At 31.4% G+C, this 22664-nt stretch overlaps 1 protein-coding gene across 4 annotated transcripts in view; it reads left to right on the forward strand.

Moving 5' to 3' along the window:
- Nucleotides 1–2919: 2919 nt before the first annotated feature.
- LOC139521111 (serine/threonine-protein kinase TBK1-like) overlaps nt 2920–22664 on the forward strand; it is a 46329-nt gene continuing 26584 nt past the window's right edge. The window contains exons 1-11 of one of the 4 annotated variants that reach the window (XM_071314428.1): nt 2920–2960; nt 7840–7916; nt 9203–9319; nt 10056–10196; nt 10637–10766; nt 11434–11524; nt 18176–18266; nt 18793–18956; nt 19730–19840; nt 20476–20655; nt 21889–22097. In XM_071314428.1, coding sequence (XP_071170529.1) covers nt 9203–9319; nt 10056–10196; nt 10637–10766; nt 11434–11524; nt 18176–18266; nt 18793–18956; nt 19730–19840; nt 20476–20655; nt 21889–22097 — 1234 coding nt within the window. In that variant the 5' untranslated portion in view covers nt 2920–2960; nt 7840–7916. The other 3 variants (XM_071314435.1, XM_071314413.1, XM_071314420.1) reach the window with 3 other exon arrangements.

Raw genomic sequence — 22664 nt, forward strand, 5'->3', positions numbered from 1 at the left:
AGAAATTGTATTTGTTTCGTGATCTAAGAGTGATAGGAAAATGTCCAGGAAAATGTCCATTGAAACTCAGATGCGACTGTTGATTCACGGAAAGGTAAAAGTTTGTAACGAGTGTAACGATATGATCGATCGTTATCCATTCAAACCAAATGAGACACTGTCACAGTTTTTGCATTTATCATCCCTTTAACAATCGTAAGGATCGAATAGCAGTGATAACAATTAATAAGCACAAATCCGCTAAATCAACTAACTTAAAATTTGCTATAGGACTCGAATGTCTCGACAGATACGATTTATCACCACATGTTAACTAAATCAACTCAAAATAAATTGCAAATCAGTTCTCGATCGTTACGATTGAAACGATTGATTTACAAAACTACTATGACTTCAATTTACCTAGTAAAAGTGCAAACCTCGATCGTTACAATCGATACGATTAATCACGATTGATAACCGAATATAAACTCAATCAACTCAAGCATAAATGCATGTCATAGCTCAATCGTTACGATATATACGATTCATTAACAAATATCCAATCAATCAACTGAATAAAAATTGCAAACCCTCGATCGTTACGATATATTTTTTAATAATATTTTATATCAACTCAGTCAGCTCAATAGAAATGTTTGGTATCATAAAAATGTAGTTTTACAATTTCTTACAAAAATGTAATACAGTAGTACCCTTGTTAAAAGATTTGTGTGTCTTCCCTTTGAATTGAAACTAATCGTTATGTTGGTACTACTATAAGAACAATACAATTGGATTTTTTGTGATTTATAAAGATTTATAGGATCGCGACCCTTGAAAACCAGAGTTGTTTGCATGAATTGATCAACTCTTAAAAGATCGTAACGATGAATACGATCAATAAGATCGTTGACTTCATGACCAACCCATGATCACCAGATATAAGAACAAATGTTCATTTAATTCGCCAGGCGTCAGCCCTTAAACTTTTGATCGTTTAGTTTAGTTTAAACATATTTTATTTGAAAAAGTAGCAAAAGGGATTGGACACAAGTTATAACAACATTAGTGAAGTCCTCTCCCTATATAAATATAAACACAAAGTACATTAGATAATGACGAAAAAACTTAGTAGGAATGCATGTAATACATGCTACAAACGAAAATAAAATTAAAAAAAATACAATACAATTAGGGATAATACGGAAAACTGGACTGGAGTGATAAGTTTAAAAGTAGAAATTTAGAATGTTAATTGATTGTTTTAAATATTTGTGTTATTCTGATGTATGATCAGAGACATATAATACATTATATTGTATTATATGTCTCTGGTATGATTATACAACTCAAAAATTTCTTTGTTTTCCTGAAAAGAAAGGTCACTGTCACCAGCCAATAAAAGCTTAATGGATATAGCATATCTTATTAATTTTGAAAACAGTATTTCTCTTGCTTAGTTGTGAAAAAACGCACTCTAAAAAAGAGTGTATACCACCCTCAACAGGGTGGTCACAGCTGCACGCAGTACTGGATTTAATATTAACACGATGTAAATCTGAATTTGAATCTGAACGTTCGATCGTAACGATTGCATACGATTGACAGAATCGTTACCCTTGATAACATAATAAAACAGTTGATCGAATTTCTCATCAGCTCTTAAAAAAATGGTAAAAATAACAATGCGATATATATTCAAACTCATCATAACGATTGCATATGATTGGTACGTACGATCATGCGTCTTGAACACGAAAAAAGACAGTTGATTGAACTAAACGACTCTTTTAAAGCAATCGTAAAGTTTTCCGATCGTGACCCACGAAGACTAGAACAGACACATGATTTTGTTCAACCACTACATGATCATAACAACTGAAAACGACCGATACGATTGTAAACCATGAAAACTAGAAAAGACGGTTGATTGAATAGATCAACTGTTACACATGTTACATGATCGTAACGATTAAACATTATCGATCACGTGACAGTGGATTGAAATGATCAATGCTTTAACACTCGTTACGATTAAAAACAGTTAATGACTCTCAAACGATCTTGAATGATCAATCCATATAAACAATAGTGATCCTTGGAATCAGGAAAAGACCGTTGCATAATGATTGAAAAAAGATGATGTAGTTTAATCTTAAACGATGTTGATTTAATCAACTCTTAGAATATAGAGTAAATTGAATATATTACATCAGGCAGAGGCATATATACACATGCATCAGGTCACACACTATAAAAGTATATGTAATGTAAACTTATTTTGATTACATAATTTAAGATTCATGACATATGATAGTAACCAGGTAACGGTACACCAATTGATCCTCCAACAGTGATATATGATACTAAAAAAAGTCTTAACAGTCTATCTGAAACTATTCAGAGTTTATTCAATAAATTAAATGAATAAAAGAGAAAAATAATCTTTATTTCAAGAGGATAATCCCATTAGTTAAAACTAATCTTCCTGAGAGTCTTCGATAGTAGACTATCGATTACTGTACATATTGGTCAATAATGTGTTCCTGTACCAAGTCAGGAATACGACAGTTGTGATCAGTTGTTATCCATTCGTTTTCGATGTGTTTTGTCATTTGATTTTGCCATGTGATTAGGGACTTTCCGATTTTATTTTCCTCGGAATCAGTATTTTTGTGATTTTACTTTTCACCTGCCCAAGGATTTGTATAACTATACATTGAAATCCTTGACCTGCCTATGTGTGTAATAAACTTTTCGATGAAATATTAAACTTTTTCTTTAACCATGTCAATATAATCTAAATATTAGAAGAAAATATTAACAAACAAACTTTTAAATGTTCGACTTGCATATTTCCAGATCTTTTCAGGTACGGGTTCGGGATTTTAGTACAACCTTTTATTCCCATCCTCTTCCTGGTAATCTCCCTTTTTTAAGTCCCAATGTGGGATTTTCCACTTGATAAAAATACACTGGTAATTCCAAATATATGTAAGGCCAAGCCCTTTAGATAATTCCATTAATTCACAACAAACAAAAAAAGGGTATTTTTTACATTGCATGTTTGTCAATATCATTTGTAATTAAATACGTCTTAAATAAACATAATGTTTGTCGACGACTCTTTATTTGTTCTAAATTTGTTTTATACGGATAATGACTAATAAATTATAGAATGTTAGGAGAATCGATAGGTTCACATTTCTTTTACCGTAAGTTCATATGTTAATAATTCATTCAGGCAATGTCCAAACACTGTGTATTTCACAAATTTCAGATTAATGTATTTTTTTCTTTTTTCTTCAAAACATATCATTTTTGATGAACACAATTTTCATGAAAAATTGTTGTGTGTGTTATCCTAAATCATGAAGTAAAGAACAAAAGACACCAACAAAAATCCTTTAAACCATAGCTTTGCCAGTCCATTGACCCATTGTCCTCAATGGTTAGCAAACATAAATGTTTTCAAAGTAAACATCACAAAGTAGATATCTATTGGTTACATGTATACATATGACATAATTATGAAAAGAAATTTCAAAGAAAAATGATGTGGTGCTATTTTAAGCACAATATAATTATAGAACACACGCATCATTTATATAAAGGAGGATTTATAGAAAACATAACATTATATATACATATGTGGAACCATGGTACAGTTTTGTGTCTAAATTGTGATATTAATCTGTATATTTTAGTCATTTACAGTACATTTGTTACATTGCACATACAAATCAAATTTTTGGCACAGATTTTAATTATTTCTTCCTTATCAATGTTTACCAGGAAGCTTTATGATATATATATTCTATATATTCGATTAGAGTAGCCAAACAAATCCAAGATGTTTATTTCTTTAATCATGTTAATAGGATGTACCTGGTAATATTTATTTGAGATGTTTGCATTGAAAAAAATCATTGATCACAAAACCTTGCATTTCAGTACAGGTACATGTAAATCATCACACATTGATGCTGCACACTATTTATGCAGTCAGATGCTTTCTAACTACATTTATACATCTGTATAATTTATACTTGTACAAACATGTCAGATAAACTTTTTTTTATCACTTCATGACAATAGAGGTAGTATTTATAGTTATAGATAAACATGTCTGCATTGTCAATTTGTGATGATAGGAAGATAAACAATTGATATTTATATCTGCTTCTAAGAGCACTATAACACACTTGTGGTAGGTGTAACAATCTTTGAAATCTAAATCAAGTATATCAGGTATTGTCAATTATTATGCAATCAAAACAGTTCTTTAATAATTTGTTTTCTTACATATGTATGACTTGTCTTTAAATTATGTTGTTTAGGTACAATTTGCATGAACTGTAATCATAACCTTTATGGAACTGACTTGATATGTAAATCTTCCAAGGCTTATCACTACCATTTTTGATACACAAAATATAGTGTATTGATCATAACATTCTATACATACTATCCATGAACATTTCCAGAAATTTATCAGTGTAAAACCCCTATGCTCAGATATTCAAGGCACAAAATGATGTTAAACTTGTAAAGAAAATTACATAATTTGCCAAGTACAGGAATCTAATATCTGTTCTAAAAATATAAATTATGTCATTCTTAACCTCTTCTTTAAAAATTGGAGTTATCTTTCTTTGTCTAGATCTAGAATAGCTGTTAAATCAACTACAACAAATGCAATATTTAATTTTACTTCCCACTGATGAATTGAAGCAATCTTTACCATCAGTGCTTTCAAGCACTTTGATTAATGTTATGAAACTTATATACAATGCTTATTACCACAAAATACAAGTCAAGTTTGAATTTTGGTGGTGTCACTCTAACCGTTCTAGAGTAATGGCCCTTTACTGATGGAAAAATTGCAGAATTTTTGGTTTCCCTTCTCTAACTTAGATTTACCTCAACCAAATGCTTTGTAACTTGTACACAATGATTATTACCAAAAAAACAAGATCAAGTTTGAAATTTAGTGGCATCACATATATCGTTCTAGAGTTATGCCCCTTTATAAATGGAAAAATTGCTGAAATTTTTATACAACCGCAAAAAATTTTGTGGTCGTATATTGGTATCACGCCGTCGTCAGCAGCGTCTTCGTCATCAGGGTCGTCTAAAGATGGATGGTTTCCGGATAATAACTTTAGTATATATAAGTAAACAGAAATCAATAAAATTTTAACCCAATGTTTATAACCACAAAAGGAAGCTTGGGATTGATTTTGGGGGTTATGGTCCCTAAGGAAATAGCATTTATCTAGTGTCAGAACAATAAGTTGTGTATACCGGTAAGTATTTCAATTGTTCTGAAATTGTACCACAATGTTTAATAGCATAAGTAGAAGGTTGAGATATATTTTAAGGGTTATGGGGCAAACAGTCTAGGAATAAGGGGCCAAAAACAAGCATTTTTATTGTATTTTCAAGTCAATAAATTGGAGTTATCTTTCTTTGTCCAGAATGGTTGTTGAATCACCTAAAACCAATGCTTTATATAATCTTCTTTGAAAATTGGAGTTATCTTTCTTTGTCCAGAATAGAAGTTGAATCAACTTAAATCAATGCTATATACAATATACAATGCAATATTCACTTTACTACCATCTGAATCTGATAAATTAAAGCAATCTTTACCATTCAGTGATTATAGCACTTTGATTACCATTCTAGGGTTATGCCCTTTTACAAGTGGAAAAATTGAAGATTTTGTTCTCTTAACTTGAGTTTGTCTCAACTAAATTTAATGAAATGTGTATATAATGCTTATTACCTCTAAACTCAGTTTAAGTTCAATATTTGGCAGCTGCACTTTTACAGTTCTTGAGTTATGTCCCTTTATAACATTATATGCTAGTGGGGGCAGTATCTGTGTCCTTTTGGACACATTCCCCATTTATTTTTTTAGAAGTTACTATTATTTAATATTAATTTTAACCATGACTGTATGCCATTTAAATATTTTAATATTTTGTGATGTATTTAAATGAGTAATAATTGTTTCAAACTCCATTAGAAATTTGAATTGAGATCATTTTTAGAATAAGGGAAAGGGGGAAGTGAAAAAATATTGGGTTGGGGGTCATTTTTTTTTTCTCATTTCAGATTTCAGAATTTAAAAAGAAAATTTCTTCAAATATTTTTTCTTTGAGAGGATTAATATTCAATAGCATAGTAAATTGCTCAAAAGCATAAAAAGAATTAAGTTTATTAGACCACATTCATTCTGTGTCAGAAACCTATGCTGTGTCAACTATTTAATCACAATCCAAATTCAGAGCTGTATCTAGCTTGAATGTTGTGTCCATACTTGCCCCAACCGTTCAGGGTTCGACCTCTGCGGTCGTATAAAGCTGTGCCCTGTGGAGCATCTGGTTGTTTCTGTTTTCTTACTTCTTTTGCCTCAACCAAATGTTATGAAACTTATACTCAATGCTTATTTCCACAAAACTCAGATCAAGTTCAAATTTATGTAGCATCACTTTTACTGTTCTTTAGTTATGTTCCTTTTTAACTTTATATGATATCCAAGCAGGGGCATCATCAGTGTCCCATGGACACATTCTCCCTTTTTCATATTTTTTCGATTTGTAGAAATATTTGTATGTAATTTTGATAATAAACTTCTGTTCATGTAGTTGCACATCTCTCAATAACATTCTGACATCAAGAAACAAAGTCCTCTTAATTATGATATAAAATGTTTTTTATTGTGCTTCAATATTTTGTAATGTGGATAACTTTGCATACAAGTGTAAATATTTCTTTAAATTGCAAATGTAAGATATTATAAATATACATTCACCAGTAGGTCATTGAATCCATTACAGAAGTAATTGGTTGAGCAATGAATATTATTAAGGTCTTTCCTTTTACTAAAGGGAAAGACCTTACTGTATTTCTTCTTCTGATTATTATTATTATTATTATTCTTCTTGTTCCGCCAAACTTTGACAAAATTTCCCTCCGTAACCGTAAGACGTGTCGCTTTCATGTTCACACTTTGTATCGGTGTCATGAATACCTATCCGGAACTCACCCTGTGAGTCGAAATATTTTGTCGGTTCGGAGTAATCCCTCCGAAACCCAAAAACCTTGTTATCGTTCCAACACCGTAACCGTAATAGGTAGAAAAAAAATGAAGGGTGAAATTTGTTCAGGACCAGACCCCGGTTCTTCGTTACATTTGGATCGAAAAGATTCAACGACTCATTGGTAGGGTTATGCCCCTATGAAAATTAACCGGTGTCGGTTGGCCACCAAAACTCAAAAACTGTAAGTCGTAGACACATAGGATCTTCACCAATCATCATCATTTCATGTATCTTTAAAAAATACCTCAAGGTCAAATTTGTATGTTGACCTTGACCTTTGACCTAACACCTTGTTATGGGATAATCTCAGAAACCATTATACTTACAGAAGTTTTAAATGGTGGAAAATGTTTGGGTCATTATGGCGCAACTTTGTTACATTTTGACCAAAGAGATTTGACCTTTCTATAAGGGGCATAACCCCTGTTTTAGGTTTTTGAAAAGACAAAATCAGCTTTTACTGTATAACCAAAGGTCCTAGACCCTTGGGGTCTTCAGTAATGGCATTGGGGACCAATGACCTTGACAAAGGTCAAAAGGTCAAAGGTCAAGGTCATGTCCCAGATAGCGAATTTAGTGTTTTTAACCTTATTTAAAGGATTTTTAGTGTGTTTTCAAGCTTTTTAAGGTTGACCTTGACCTTTTCAATACATTCTACGTCTGTTGGAACATGTATTTTACATTAAAAAAGGAAAGACCTCTCAATTGTTCAAGACAGTTTAATATTATATATGTATGTTTTCAGATATGGCGATAGTTCTATGAAACTTATTGATGTAGGAATTTGTATCTACTAACTGTGACCATGAAGAAAAAAATAGTGTAAGTAAATTTATAAAAAAATAGGAGATGGATGTGGAATGTTACATAAAGAATGTGATGTAAAACAAGTTTGTGATTTATGATATAAAAAACAATGTTAAATGTGAATGAATACTTAGGTGGTTGTTTAAAGCATCATAACACAATAATCACCAAAAATTTTACTTACAAATTTGGTTTATATGCTCTTCATTTTGATGCCCCCGACATAACGGAGGGGACATTAAGTTTTACCCTTGTCCATCTGTCCATACGTCAGTACAACCCAACATTGGTTTCTGTTCTCTAACTTTAGTTTACCTCAACCAAATGTTATGAAACTTATACACAATGCTTATTACCACAAAACACAGGTCAAGTTTGAATTTTGGTGGCATCACTTTTACAGTTCAAGAGTTATGCCCTTTAACAAAAGGAAAAATTGCTGTTATAAAAATTTAAATTATGTCATTTATAAAATCTTCTTTGAAAATGGAATTTATCTTTCTTTGTCCAGAATGGTAGTTGAATAAACTACAACCAATAAAATGCAATATTCAATTTTACTTCCCACTGTACCTTTCAGTGCTTACTAGCACTTTGATTACCATTCTGGGGTTATGCCCCTTTACAAATGGAAACATTGCTGAATTTTTGAGTTTCTGTTCTCTAACTTAAGTTTGAACTAAATTTAAAGAAAGGTATATATAATGCTTATTACCACTTAACTCAGTTTAAGTTTAAATTTTGGCAGCTTCACTTTTACAGTTCTTGAGTTATGTCCCTTAATAACGTTATATGTTAGTGGGGGCATCATCTGTGGCCCTATGGACACATTCCTAAGTTTTGATTTTCCAATATTTTGGCCTCAAACATCATGGAAGAGACATCCAATGCACATCTAGTGCAGAAACAATGGTATCGTTAATGTTAGAGTTAGAACAGTACTAATTATCACACCACAAAACATATTTAAATATTACCAATTTTCAAAAATACTTGTGGGGAAAAAAATTGCTTTGCAAGGCTATTTGTCACATCTATATATAGGTAAAATCTAATCAGGACCTATTTTAGCAGTATTTACAGTTAAATTCTATAGAAATTACCCTATTAGGGTTTTGGTTTTCAAAGTAAGCTATATTAAGCTTTCAAGTACATGTAAAAGTGATTTTTAAAAGGTTCTGGATGGATTTCAATGTGGTTGCATTGTTGGCTACTTATTTCTCTATTTATAATCTTCAACTCTTATGAAACAACTTTAAAGTTCTAAGAAATACATATCAATATGTGGTTTAATATTTCAGATGTCATTATCTAACAAAGAAAATAAAAACTGGAAATCCACAGAAACATTCTCCTGGAATGAAGGGGATGTTTTAGGGAAGGGTGCAACAGCTGTTGTATACAAGGCCAGGAGAAGGGTAAATATAAAACAGAAACTGAAAGCAAACTCAAAGTATTTGATCACATGATACAAAACTCCAGCCTTCTTATGCTATAATACTGCCTGCTGATCTCTAAAGACAAAATAAAACATAACAAACAAATGTTCCTTGTAAATTTCAGAATATGAGGCCAAACTGGGCTATTATCAACACGGCTTCTTTTCTTTCAAAAAATGTATTCTGCATCAAATTGATATGTGCTTCTTTTACAATTTCAGGAAACATTAAAAGATAAAATTTTGAAATAAAAATTTAATCAGAGAACAGCTTGCCATTAAATTGAAAATGGAAATGGGGAATGTATCGAAGAGACCATAACCCTACCAAAGAGTAGAAAACAGCTGAAATACTTGCAATTTATGGAATAGAAATAGGGGTCATGCCCTTATTTTCTTTAAAAAAACACAAATTGTCCTATCAAATTCAATATGATTATCTTCCCTTGATTTTAAAAGAATTTTTCTAAAATTGGTATATACATTTAACAACAGTTAATTTTTTGATAGTTTAATCCTTAGATTTAAAGCTTTTATTTTCTTTGTTGTATATTGAAAGATACTTAGCATAATACTTTAAATTGAAGAATTTTGCAACATCATCAAAAAAGATGCTCAGAAAAGACACCGAATCTACAACAAACTTTTGATAGAAGGAAAAATGCCTTTTTTCTTGTTAATTACTGATCATAATAATAGTCTTTTATTTTTTTCAGCCAAATGGATGTGTTTGTGCAGTGAAATATTTTCATGAACGAGTGTCTCATCATTTTGCCTCAGTAGCTTTAAGGGAGATAGATCTATTGAAGAAGTTAGATCACAGAAATGTTATCACAATTTATGCAGTGGAAAGAGATGTAAGTTAACTATAAATGAATGACCCTATTATTGTATTGCCTGTATACAAGAATTACCACATAGTTTGGTTGTTTTTTTTGGGGGGGGGGGCATTGTTACCACTCAATAAAAATTTGAATTGTTTATGAATCTCCACAGTATTTTAAGGTTTGTATGTTTGTGCTACTGATAAAAATTTGCATTTAAGTTAAAGATGATATCTCAGATATAATTCACTGCCAAAATTCTATTAAAAAATACGGAATATTTTCAAAATATTAAGGTCACTATGATCTTCATTTCATGCTTTAGAAACTTTGGTCGTGTTTCACATTCATAACATTATTAGATAAACATCCAAACTATAACAATCGTTTCTTTATTTTCCCTGAAAATCTAGACTTTGTCTATACATGTTTCACATTAAAGGATTCATTAATTTTCATGTTGTTATTTTCAGTCACCATCAGGAAATTATGTCATGGGTATGGAGTTGTGCGAGGGAGGAAGTTTATACTCTATGTTAGACCAGCCAAAATATTCATATGGGTTACCAGAAGAGGAGTTTCTAGTTGTATTGTTTGACATTGGTAAAAATTTTGATTATAGATATTACATTAACTTTAAGTAAATCAATTATTTAACCTTATCATTACCAGATGCTAGAGTTAAAAAAAGATTTTAAATATCTGCACATAGCTTAATTGTGTAATGACCCTTACAATTCATATATTAAGTTACAAGTTTCATTTATAAAACTTTGATTGATTGATTGGACGTCTCTTTACATTCAGTGGCAAATATTTTGTGCATAGTTATGATAGTCTAGAACTTTGATGCCATACAAACATTTCACAATATAGAATTTCCCTCCAGGCATAAAAAAGAAATGACATTGCTATTAATGCTAAAATTGAAAGAACGAAGCTGATAAGAATATTAAAACAAGACTTAACATTTTTTTGTGAATAAAAATATTGAATGATATACATGTATTACAGAACAGACAAATGTTTATTTATTTATTCCAGTAAAATAGTATCAATGATGCTGATATCGAACAAAACATTAATGCTTCACTTTTTTTCTGTAAGGTCATATTCATATTAATATCAGAATATGATAATAACCTACTAAATAGTTATTAAGAATTTTGATCAAACAAGTTAAAATCATCAGTAACTAGACATTTATTTAAATCTTTTTTCAAACAATTTTTACCTCCTTTATTAATTCTTGTTCAATGTGTGTTTTCAGCAAGCGGAATGCAGTATTTACGACAGATGGGAATAATTCACAGAGACTTAAAACCTGGAAATATAATGAGGTTTATAGATGATACAGGACAGTTAGTATACTACTATAAACTTTTAGGGAGAGACTTTTAGTTAAACATGTTCAACAATTGCATATTTTAATATCAAAAATCAGTTCATTTTTTAGTGAATTGAATATTTAGTTAAAATAAGAAGTCAAGATAGCATTATGTTTGCTTAGTATTTGTCAGTGTAATAGTACCTAACTTTGTTCATCAAATTCAAATCATTTTTCATTAAAATTTAATGAAACTTATGTCAAAGGTTTACCTTCAGCAGCAATATCTCAGAATAATTGTTATGGCATAATAGTAGGGGGAGTTATATCCCTTATCTCCCATCAACCTTTATCATTTGTTTTTGATACAATTTATTCAAAAGATTATATTAAGAACGATCTCAATTTAAACAGAGGAGTGTGTACGGAAAGGAGTCATGCCCACTGACCCAAAGGAAATTAATATTTAAAGAGTTAGAACTGGGGTTCCTCCTAGAATTAACGGTGATAAGATACGAAGTGAAATACCTTCTCTCATTCTCAGTGTCTGCTGTGGAAAGTAAACTTGGAATTGATAGTACAATAAGTACGTTGCTCATACACTTGTATGGTATCGTATCCGGGATTGGCCATTTTTGGAAAATGACGCGTCAGCCGCCTACCGCCCTCTGTTTCATATTTACTATTTTACAAACTAACTGGTATCTGCCTGTATTCCGCTACACTCAAACAAAGTGTTGTAGTTGGACGGGAACTAGTTTACATACTTTATTTACTTTACAACAAAAATGTTGACCTGTCCATAGAAAGGCTTGTATAGTCCGCCGTTTTATTCTCCAAAATTGAACCTTCCAGAGGGGGTGCGGACTATTGAGTACGAAAAACAAGAAATAAGAGAACAAGTTCAATTTCGCGGCGAGGTGGTTTGTTTACGTTCCGCCATCTTTGTTTTTGATATTGTAGAGGGCGCTCTCATTATTTTTCAAACTAATAATTTTAACTCATCCATATTAATAAGTTATTTCGATTTAATATCAAATTAAAACTGATAAATATAAAATCTAAACCTTTCATTACAAATTTCTCTTTCTTTTCAATGCATTGAAATAAACTGGTATCTGCTAGATTGAAACGATCCTACCATAGTAAAAAAGACAACCGTAAACCAGCTTAGAATTTGTAAACTACAAAACGTAATCGGTTATTGTTCATTCCGTTTTGGTGTTATATTAAAGACTGTATTATAGTGATATCTGTCATGTACGTATTTTGACTCTCACCGGTTAATTTCTTCTTTTACACATGCTTTTTAAACTTCCTGTTTAAACGTTGCTGTTTAAACGTCGCAAGTTTGAAATTTGTTTTTTAAGTGAATTTAACTTATTTTAACAATCATGAAGCGTTCTAGAATCATTTTCAAGCAGTTTCTACTTCTGTTTGATAATGGAAAACAGGTTTTCTCAAGAAAGTACCGCAAACGATCGCAGAGGATTTAAAATGTACAAGTCAAGTCGGCACCTGGTTAAATCGGCATCTGGTCAAATCGACACCTATTTGAAGTCAATTCGGCATCCAATAATATTTGTTATAATATTTTCTATTCAATTAATTAATAACTTTTACCAAGTATATAGTTAATATGTTATTGTGTTTAACTTGTGTATAAAGGTAAACAACGAAGGACAATTAGAAAAATAAAATGGAAAACTACATTGTATGAGTCCCTTTCAATAAATCAAACTTTCATGCCAAAAATTTAGCAAATTTAAAGGTTTTTTTTCAGGAAAGTTTAAACAGCATTAAACCAACAATCCTGTAAAATGCTCAACTGCCTGAACTGGTTAAAAAAATTCATAAAAAAATATCGTATACCTCATATATGTTCCAGACCGTATGAGTATTTGGACAGTACACGTACAGTCTGGACCGTATGCATACTTTTTCAAAATACTCATATGGTCGGACTGTGCACGTACGGTCTGACTAATATTAAAAAAGATGGTCAGGTTTATTAGATACAAATGCATATAGCAGATCAACATAACTTAACTATCAAATTAATGTAAAAAAGTTCAAATGTAATTGAAACAAAAACTTTATATTTTAACTTTTTTTAAAATTCAAGCTAATTAAATATGTTAATCTCTTGTATCTATCATGTCGATCAGTAATACATTAATTGAATTATGATCACTGAAATTGAAGATATCGGAAGTAAATATCATGTGGGAGGTCAATTGTTTTGGAATATTAAGCCACTTTACCACATAATGCAAATGCAAAGAACATGCATGAACTGCATACATGAAAATGTAAAAAATATTACATTACTTGAATTGTGTCATCTTTGGCAATAGTACCAACATAGGATTCAGATATACAATTAAGCAAATACTTAATTTCAATTGTTTGGTTTTTTTTTAATCTAATTGTAATAAATTATTAATAGCTATTTGTAAAACTTAAAATCACTAGTAAAATAAAGATTGTGATAACTGCTTGTTTCAATTTAATATATTACCCATATGATCAAATAACATGTATGGTCAGCTCGTTCCGGACCGTACGCGTATGGTCGGACCTTACGAGTATACATTTGTATGTACATGTATACGGTCTGGACCGTACGTGTATGGTCCAAATACTCATATGGTCTGGAACATATATATGATTAAAAATACACATTTGGTTGAGAAAAATAAATATATACAAAATGTACATGAACCCCCAAAAATGTGAAAGTTAATATTTTTGGACAATCCCTTCCTTAGGTATTTAACTCTTTATGCTTAAATACTGAAAAAAATTCTGGCAACCTCTTTCTTATTTTTACTCTTTTTGCTTAAAATACTGTTAAAAATATATATTTAACACGGGTGACGAATTGACTATATCAGTTGTCGATTTAACCAGGTGCCGATTTGACTATAACGGGTGCCAATTTGTCCAGTTCCAATTTAACCAGGTGCTGGTTTGACTAGAATTCTTAGAAATTACCTGAGTTTCATTAGACCTTTGATAACAGTAACAAAAAGATTATTTAACTAAAGTGTTGTTGGAGAAGGGGGTTGGGACTATGTACTAGTGAGAAATATTCAAGCCTTCCTACAGTTTTTATTTTTACAATTCAGGTAGTCTTGACCTATTCATTTGTCTTAAAAAATACAGCCAGTTGTCATCTTCACTTCAGACACACACATATACGAATATCAAGTATATGCTACGAGACATGTTGCATTGTTAAACTAATTACGGTATGTGAAAATCAAGACTTGCATAAAAAATATCCCAATATTAGAGACAGTGGCGTCATTTTTCCTCAGAGCTTTCAGCTCTTTGATTAAAGTTGACTATTCTGATTATTAGTATATTACATTTTCCATGTGCAGTTGAATTAGTTTTAAAAATAAATAATACTATCCAGCTGTACCAGGGCTGCCAAAAATGTGTGAGACTCATGCATGTTCATGTTTTTTTGCGGTAGTATCCTTGGATATATTTTTTCCCTCTGATCTTTTAAATTTTGGCCAAATCTCACGCATTTGCTTAATGAAAAGTTGGCAGAACTGCTATACATGTGTCAATGGAAACTATGGCAATCGTATCCCTCAGAGCATTCTGCTCTTTGATTATAGTTTTTGGTCGTATAATGGTATCACCTTGGCGTCGTCGTCGTTGGCGTCCAAAGACTTTTGGTTTTAGCACTATAACTTTAGTATAAGTGAATAGAAATCTATGAAATTTAAACACAAGGTTTATGACCATAAAAGGAAGGTTGGGATTGATTTTGGAAGTTTTGGTCCCAACAGTTTGGGAATTAGGGGCAAAAAAGGGCCCAAATAAGCATTTTCTTGGTTTTCGCACAATAACTTTAGTATAAGTAAATAGAAATCAATGAAATTTAAATACAAGGTTTATGAACACAAAAGGAAGGTTGGGATTGATTTTGGGACTTGAGGTCCCAACAGTTTAGGAATAAGGGGCCCAAAGGGTCCAAAATTAAACTTTGTTTGATTTCATCAAAAATATAATAATTGAGGTTCATTGATATGCCGAATTTAACTGTGTATGTAGATTCTTAATTTTTGGTTCCGTTTTCAAATTGGTTTACATTAAGGTCCAAAGTAAGTTTGATTTTAACAAAAATTGAATAATTGGGGTTCTTTGATATGCTAAATCTAAACATGTACTTAGATTTTTATACGACCGCAAATTTTGAAAAAATTTTCGTCGTATATTGCTATCACGTTGGCGTCGGCGTCGTTGTCGTCGTCGTCGTCGTCGGCGGCGTCCGAATACTTTTAGTTTTCGCACTCTAACTTTAGTAAAAGAGAATAGAAATCTATGAAATTTTAACACAAGGTATATGACCATAAAAGGAAGGTTGGTATTGATTTTGGGAGTTTTGGTTTCAACAGTTTAGGAATTAGGGGCCAAAAAGGGCCCAAATAAGCATTTTCTTGGTTTTCGCACTATAACTTTAGTTTAAGTTAATAGAAATCTATGAAATTTTGACACAAGGTTTATGACCACAAAAGAAAGGTTGGGATTGATTTTGGGAGTTTTGGTTTCAACAGTTTAGGAATTAGGGGCCAAAAAGGGCCCAAATAAGCATTATTCTTGGTTTTCGCACAATAACTTTTGTTTAAGTAAATAGAAACCAATGAAATTTAAACACAATGTTTATGACCACAAAAGGAAGGTTGGTATTGATTTTGGGAGTTTAGGTCCCAACAGTTTAGGAATTAGGGGCCAAAAAGGGACCCAAATAAGCATTTTTCTTGGTTTTTCGCACCATAACGTTAGTATAAGTAAATAGAAATCTATGAAATTTAAACACAAGGTTTATGACCATAAAAGGAAGGTTGGTATTGATTTTGGGAGTTTTGGTCCCAACAGTTTAGGAAAAAGGGGCCCAAAGGGTCCAATATTAAACTTTGTTTGATTTCATCAAAATTGAATAATTGGGGTTCTTTGATATGCCGAATCTAACTGTGTATGTAGATTCTTAACTTTTAGTCATGTTTTCAAATTGGTCTACATTAAGGTCCAAAGGGTCCAAAATTAAACTTAGTTTGATTTTGACAAAAAATGAATCGGTTGGGTTCTTTGATATGTTGAATCTAAAAATGTACTTAGATTCTTGATTATTGGCCCAGTTTTCAAGTTGGTCCAAATCTGGGTCCAAAATTAAACTTTATTTGATTTCATCAAAAATTGAACAAATGGGGTTCGTTGATATGCCAAATCTAACTGTGTATGTAGATTCTTCATTTTTGGTCCCGTTTTCAAATTGGCCTACATTAAGGTCCAAAGGGTCCATTATTAAACTAAGTTTGATTTTAACAAAAATTAAATTCTTGGGCCTCTTTGATATGCTGAATCTAAACATGTACTTAGATTTTTGATTATGGGCCCAGTTTTCAAGTTGGTCCAAATCAGGATCTAAAATTATTATATTAAGTATTGTGCAATAGCAAGTCTTTTCAATTGCACATACAGAAATATCTAATTTCACAATATTGTGAAATAGCAAATTTTTTTTTTAATTAGAGTTATCTTTCTTTGTCTAGAATAGTAAGCAAGAAATATCTTATTGCAAGATTTTTTTTAATTGGAGTTATCTTTCTTTGTCCAGAATCAACTTAAATCTTTGTTATATACAATATACAATGTATACTCACTTTTTACTACCAACTGATAGATTTAAATGATCTTTACCATTCAGGGATAACAAGCAGTTTTTTTACATCTTAATATTTTATGATGTATTTAAATGAGTAGTTATTGTTGCAAACTCCATTAGAATATTTTAATTGAGATTAGTTTTGGAATAAGGGAAAGGGGGATGTGATTAAAAAATTGGGTTCAATTTTTCTCATTTGAAATTTCATAAATAAAAAGAAAATTTCTTCAAACATTTTTTTGAGAGGATTAATATTCAACAGCATAGTGAATTGCTTTAAGAGAAAACAAAAATTTTAAGTTCATTAGAACACATTCATTCTGTGTCAGAAACCTATGCTGTGTCAACTATTTAATCACAATCCAAATTTAGAGCTGAATCCAGCTTGAATGTTGTGTCCATACTTGCCCCAACCGTTCAGGGTTCAACCTCTGCGGTCGTATAAAGCTACGCCCTGTGGAGCATCTGGTTGATTATTGGCTTAGTTTTCAAGTTGGTCCAAATCGTGGTCCAAAATTAAACTTTGTTTGATTTCAACAAAAATTGAATTCTTGGGGTTCTTTGATATGCTGAATCTAAACATGTATTTAGATTTTTGATTATAGGCCCAGTTTTCAAGTTGGTCCAAATTGGGGTCCAAAATTAAACTTTGTTTGATTTCAACAAAAATTGTAAATATGGGTTTTTTTGATAGATGCTTAATCTAACCATGTATTTAGATTTTGGATATTGGACTATAATAGGTAATGTCCAATTTAAAGTTTTTAAGTTTAAGTTCTTAGACCACATTCATTATGTGTCAGAAACCTGTGTTGTGTCAACTATTTAATCGAAATCCAAATTCAGAGCTGTATCAAGCTTGAATGTTGTGTCCATACTTGCCCTAATGTTCAGGGTTAGAACTTTGCGGTCGTATAAATCTGCGCCCTGCGGAGCATCTGGTTACAAATATATTCATACATGTTTTAAATTCAATAACAAGAAAGGATTTTTTTTCAGATCCATCTACAAACTGACAGACTTTGGAGCTGCTAGACAATTAGATGATGAAGAAAATTTTACATCTATTTATGGAACAGAAGAATACTTGGTTAGATTGTTTAAGAAAAAAAAACAGTACTGCTATCCTCTATTAAGGAAAAACAAATACATCAGGGCTCTCGGTCATAAAACTTTATTCAGTACTCCGAGTACAAAATAAGTGCTGGAAACACAAAATCCAGTATTTTGATTGGTTGATTCTTGAGTCTGAGTACAAAAACCATGCTCGAAAGTTTTATGACCACAAGGCCAGAACTTGAGATAATGCACAAATTTAAATTGTAAAAATAAAATTCAGCAACATTTCATGAATGATTTTGGTCCATATACATTATCAAAGCAAAACAGGATGTCATAAAAACAAAAACCTGAAACTGAATTCTTAACCGTTACTTTAAATAGCTCAACCATGAAATCCTTTAACTCAGGTGCTACATTCTTTTTACTCCCAATAATCTATAAAAAAAAAAAAGAAGTAGGGTCGGTATTTTGCAAGTCAGTTATTGATTTTATTGACATTATACAGTAAAATTTTGCATATATTACAAATATAGAATAATTTTTTTCTTTCAAAGGATCCCAACATGTACGAGAAAGCTGTTTTACGAAGACATTCAGTACCATACCAAGAGTTTGATGCTAGTGTTGATATCTGGTCTCTAGGGGTCACTATTTACCATGTGGCAACAGGCCACTTACCATTTCAGCCATATGGTGGCAGGTCAAATAGCCAGACTATGTAAGCTATCTGTCAAAAACTACTATTTGTCATATCTCCATTGTCCTACACCTCATTTACATGGTTCAGTGACTGCTTGAAAAAATTTCATCATGTGAATTTCTTACTAGTTAGAAGTTATAGGATAATTATATGTGGGTTCCTTGCAAGATATACATTTCTGTCAGATAGGATTCACCAGACTTTGACCTTATTTTTAATCAGTGATCAAGGTTAAAGATTCATATTAGATTGGATACTATAAGCATTAGGTGAACCATATGTAGTTTATGGAATGATTGCAAGGAGAACTTGTCATTCTGGCAGGTTTCATCTGACCTCATTTTCATGGTTCATTGGACAATGCTCAGGTATTATGTTTTGGTCTGTTTTTCAAATACAATCAGCAATATGTTAACTATATTTGGGGTTTGGAATGATTGTAAAATGTATATATTTGTCTGGCAGTTATAATTTTTTTTCTAGACCTCATTCTCATGGTTGATAGGTTCAAAGGTTAATGTTAAGTTTCTGTGGTTTGGTTCACTTCTCAGATAATATAAGTAATAGGTCAACTTTATTTGGTGTATGGAATAATTGTAAGGTTTACCTGTCTATTTGGCTGTGTTCATCGGATCTTGACCTCATTTCATGGTTCATATGTCAATATTGTTCAATCAATCATAGTCAGTAAAGCAGGTGAGACATTTCAGTGTTTATTATGATAGTGATAAGGAGATTTGGCAACTTCGTTTTGTGAAAAGATGTCTCAATAAGATATTGAATATTTTCAGGTTCCTTATCACATCAACAAAAGAATCTGGAGTTATATCTGGAATACAAAGATATCAGAATGGAGATATAGAATGGAGTAAAGAACTTCCAGGAACTTGTCGTCTATCTTTGTAAGTTAAGTTTCGTTTGGGCTGTATTTATTTTAAAAGAACAAAAAAGGCCATAAACAGTCACCAGTTTTAATGTACAAACTTTGCTTTTATTTTATTTTTCTTCAGTATTTTTTAAAAAGTCTGTTTTTTTATTAAAAAAAATATATAAATAACTAAAGCTTTCATAAAAGGCTCTTTTCCGGACCATTGCTATTTTACATTTTGCACCCTATTTATGTAGATAGGGTGACCATGGTAACTGGCGGATCAAATTGATCCAAGGGTTCAGTTAACTGGTGGTTCAGAAATTGGGCAATAATTGTATGTAGAATTTTGATTTTTATAACATATGAAAATTCACAACTTTTAGCAGCAAACTCCTTGAAATCTATCATTTGGCTTTAACCACTGGCACACTTCCTTATTCTGACACCTTTTTGAACAAGAAACTTGAAGTTAAAATTATGTATTAGACAAGTAACAATTCTGCATTAGCCAATTTAAGGTATTAGACCTGAATTTATGGCCGGTTCTCAGACACATTGAATGGTATTAAATGGACAATTCATAATATGTTTTAAATCATTTGTTAAATATAACTTGTACTTAAAAGATAACAATATTAAAGATTTGACTGAATTTTGTTTTTGTAGAGGTCTGAAATGTTTAGTGGTACCCATGCTGGCCAATATGTTGGAGAGTGATAAGAGAAGAAGATGGAGTTTTGAACAGTTTTTCCGTGAAGTGTTTAAGATTCAGGACATGCTAACCATAAGATTGTATGACTGTAGTGTTGGGTCTAATCTCAAAATCTATGTAGAGAAATGTGACAGGTAATGAATGATACATTATTCTTTTTACTTTCTATTTGCACCATTATTAGGTTCAAGAAAAGAAGCATAAATTGTCCTGAATGATCATTGATTGTTGTTCCCATTTACACTTTTTATTTATAATCAAATGTTCAGGCGTTAATTATCACTGAACTAGTATATATTTGTTATGGGGCCAGTTGAAGGACGCCTCCGGGTGCGGGAATTTCTCACTACATTGAAGACCTGTTGGTGACCTTCTGCTGTTGTTTTTTTCTATGGTCGGGTTGTTGTCTCTTTGGCACATTCCCCATTTCCATTCTCAATTTTATTGTAATTGAATTTGTCAATGCTTTCATATATATATGATTATCACTAAAGATTAATACTATCATAATTAAATCTAGTTCTGAGAAGAAGAACAGCAATAAAAGACCCATTATCCCCATCAGCCCCCTTATTTAAAAAACTTGGTTGGATGACAGTAGAAAACAGAATCAAATACCATAAATATTTATTGCTATTTAAATGTATGCGGAAAGAAGCACCACAGTACCTAATTCAAAAGTTTCAACTTATATCTGTAAATAATCCTTATGCTTTAAGGGGTGTTACTCAAGGTAATTTGATAGTTCCAAAGCCAAAAACTGAACTGTTTAAAAAATCTTTTGCTTATTCTGGATCAGTTTTATGGAACGGACTACCTTATGAAATGCGTATAGTGCAAAACACTTATTCTTTTAAACAAATTATAAAACAATACTTGAGACAGTCCCAATATTCAGTCTGAAATGATTGCAACTACATTGTATTACTCTTAGAATGTATGATTTTAATGATTTGTATATACTAGGTCTATTTACTACATGCGATATTTAACTGTTTTATATCTTTTAATCATGGTACATGTACACTGAACTATTATGTCTATACAATTGTGTTATATGTTGTATGATTGCTTTTTTCTTTTATTATTACCATTTTGTTTTTACTTGTATTGCATACATGTATATGAGGGCCTCAGGGAAGATTAGTGATTGTAACTAACTGTGTTTACCCTCTTTAAATAAAGAATTTATTATTATTATTATTATTATTATTATTATTATAATAAAAGCTCCTTTGCTTGAGCGCTGTACATATTTTGATTTTGTGTCATGAATAGATGCCCCATAACTTTCAATTTTCTATTATGTCAGTTAATCATTTTGAACTACATTTTTGTACATAATTTGGACATCTTTACTAACATAGGTATGCAGCTGTCCAGGAAAAAATAGCTATGGAGTCTGACATACCCTCAGGACAGCAGTTAATATTGTTCCAGAACAGAGAACTAGAGGAGATAGTGAATGACATGACATATGAGGTCCAGAATTATCCCACATCTGTACTCCATGGACAACTATACCTATACAACAAAGACAGAACTGATGTCAAGAAAATCATGATACCAGATATACGTATGTATTAATGTACAGTCAAACCTGCAATAAAGGTCATCTTATATAGTGAAAACCTTTTTTGTTGGGTCTCCCTCTTTTTGTCCTGCTATAGAAATACCTATGCATTTTGACCCCAATTCGAAGATAACCTCTTCTCAAAGGTAATTTTAATGCATTTAAATGGACAATGAAATATTTTTTTGGAATGTTAATTTCTTAATAAAAGTCCTAGCATGAACATGATGAAAATAAAACACACATGAAAAATACCCAGATATACCATGTACAGATCATAGCAAACCTAGTTTTAGTTTTATTTCTGAAATAAAAAGAGTCAACATTGGACAAAGGAAGCACATATATAATGTTTTTATACGACCGCAAAATTTGAAAAATTTTTCGTCGTATATTGCTATCACGTTGGCGTCGTCGTCGTCGTCGTCGTCGTCGTCCGAATACTTTTAGTTTTCGCACTCTAACTTTAGTAAAAGTGAATGGAAATCTATGAAATTTTAACACAAGGTTTATGACCACAAAAGGAAGGTTGGTATTGATTTTGGGAGTTTTGGTCCCAACATTTTAGGA

The sequence above is a fragment of the Mytilus edulis genome, chromosome 1, assembly GCF_963676685.1.
Source record: "Mytilus edulis chromosome 1, xbMytEdul2.2, whole genome shotgun sequence".
NCBI classification, from domain to species: Eukaryota; Metazoa; Mollusca; class Bivalvia; order Mytilida; family Mytilidae; genus Mytilus; species Mytilus edulis.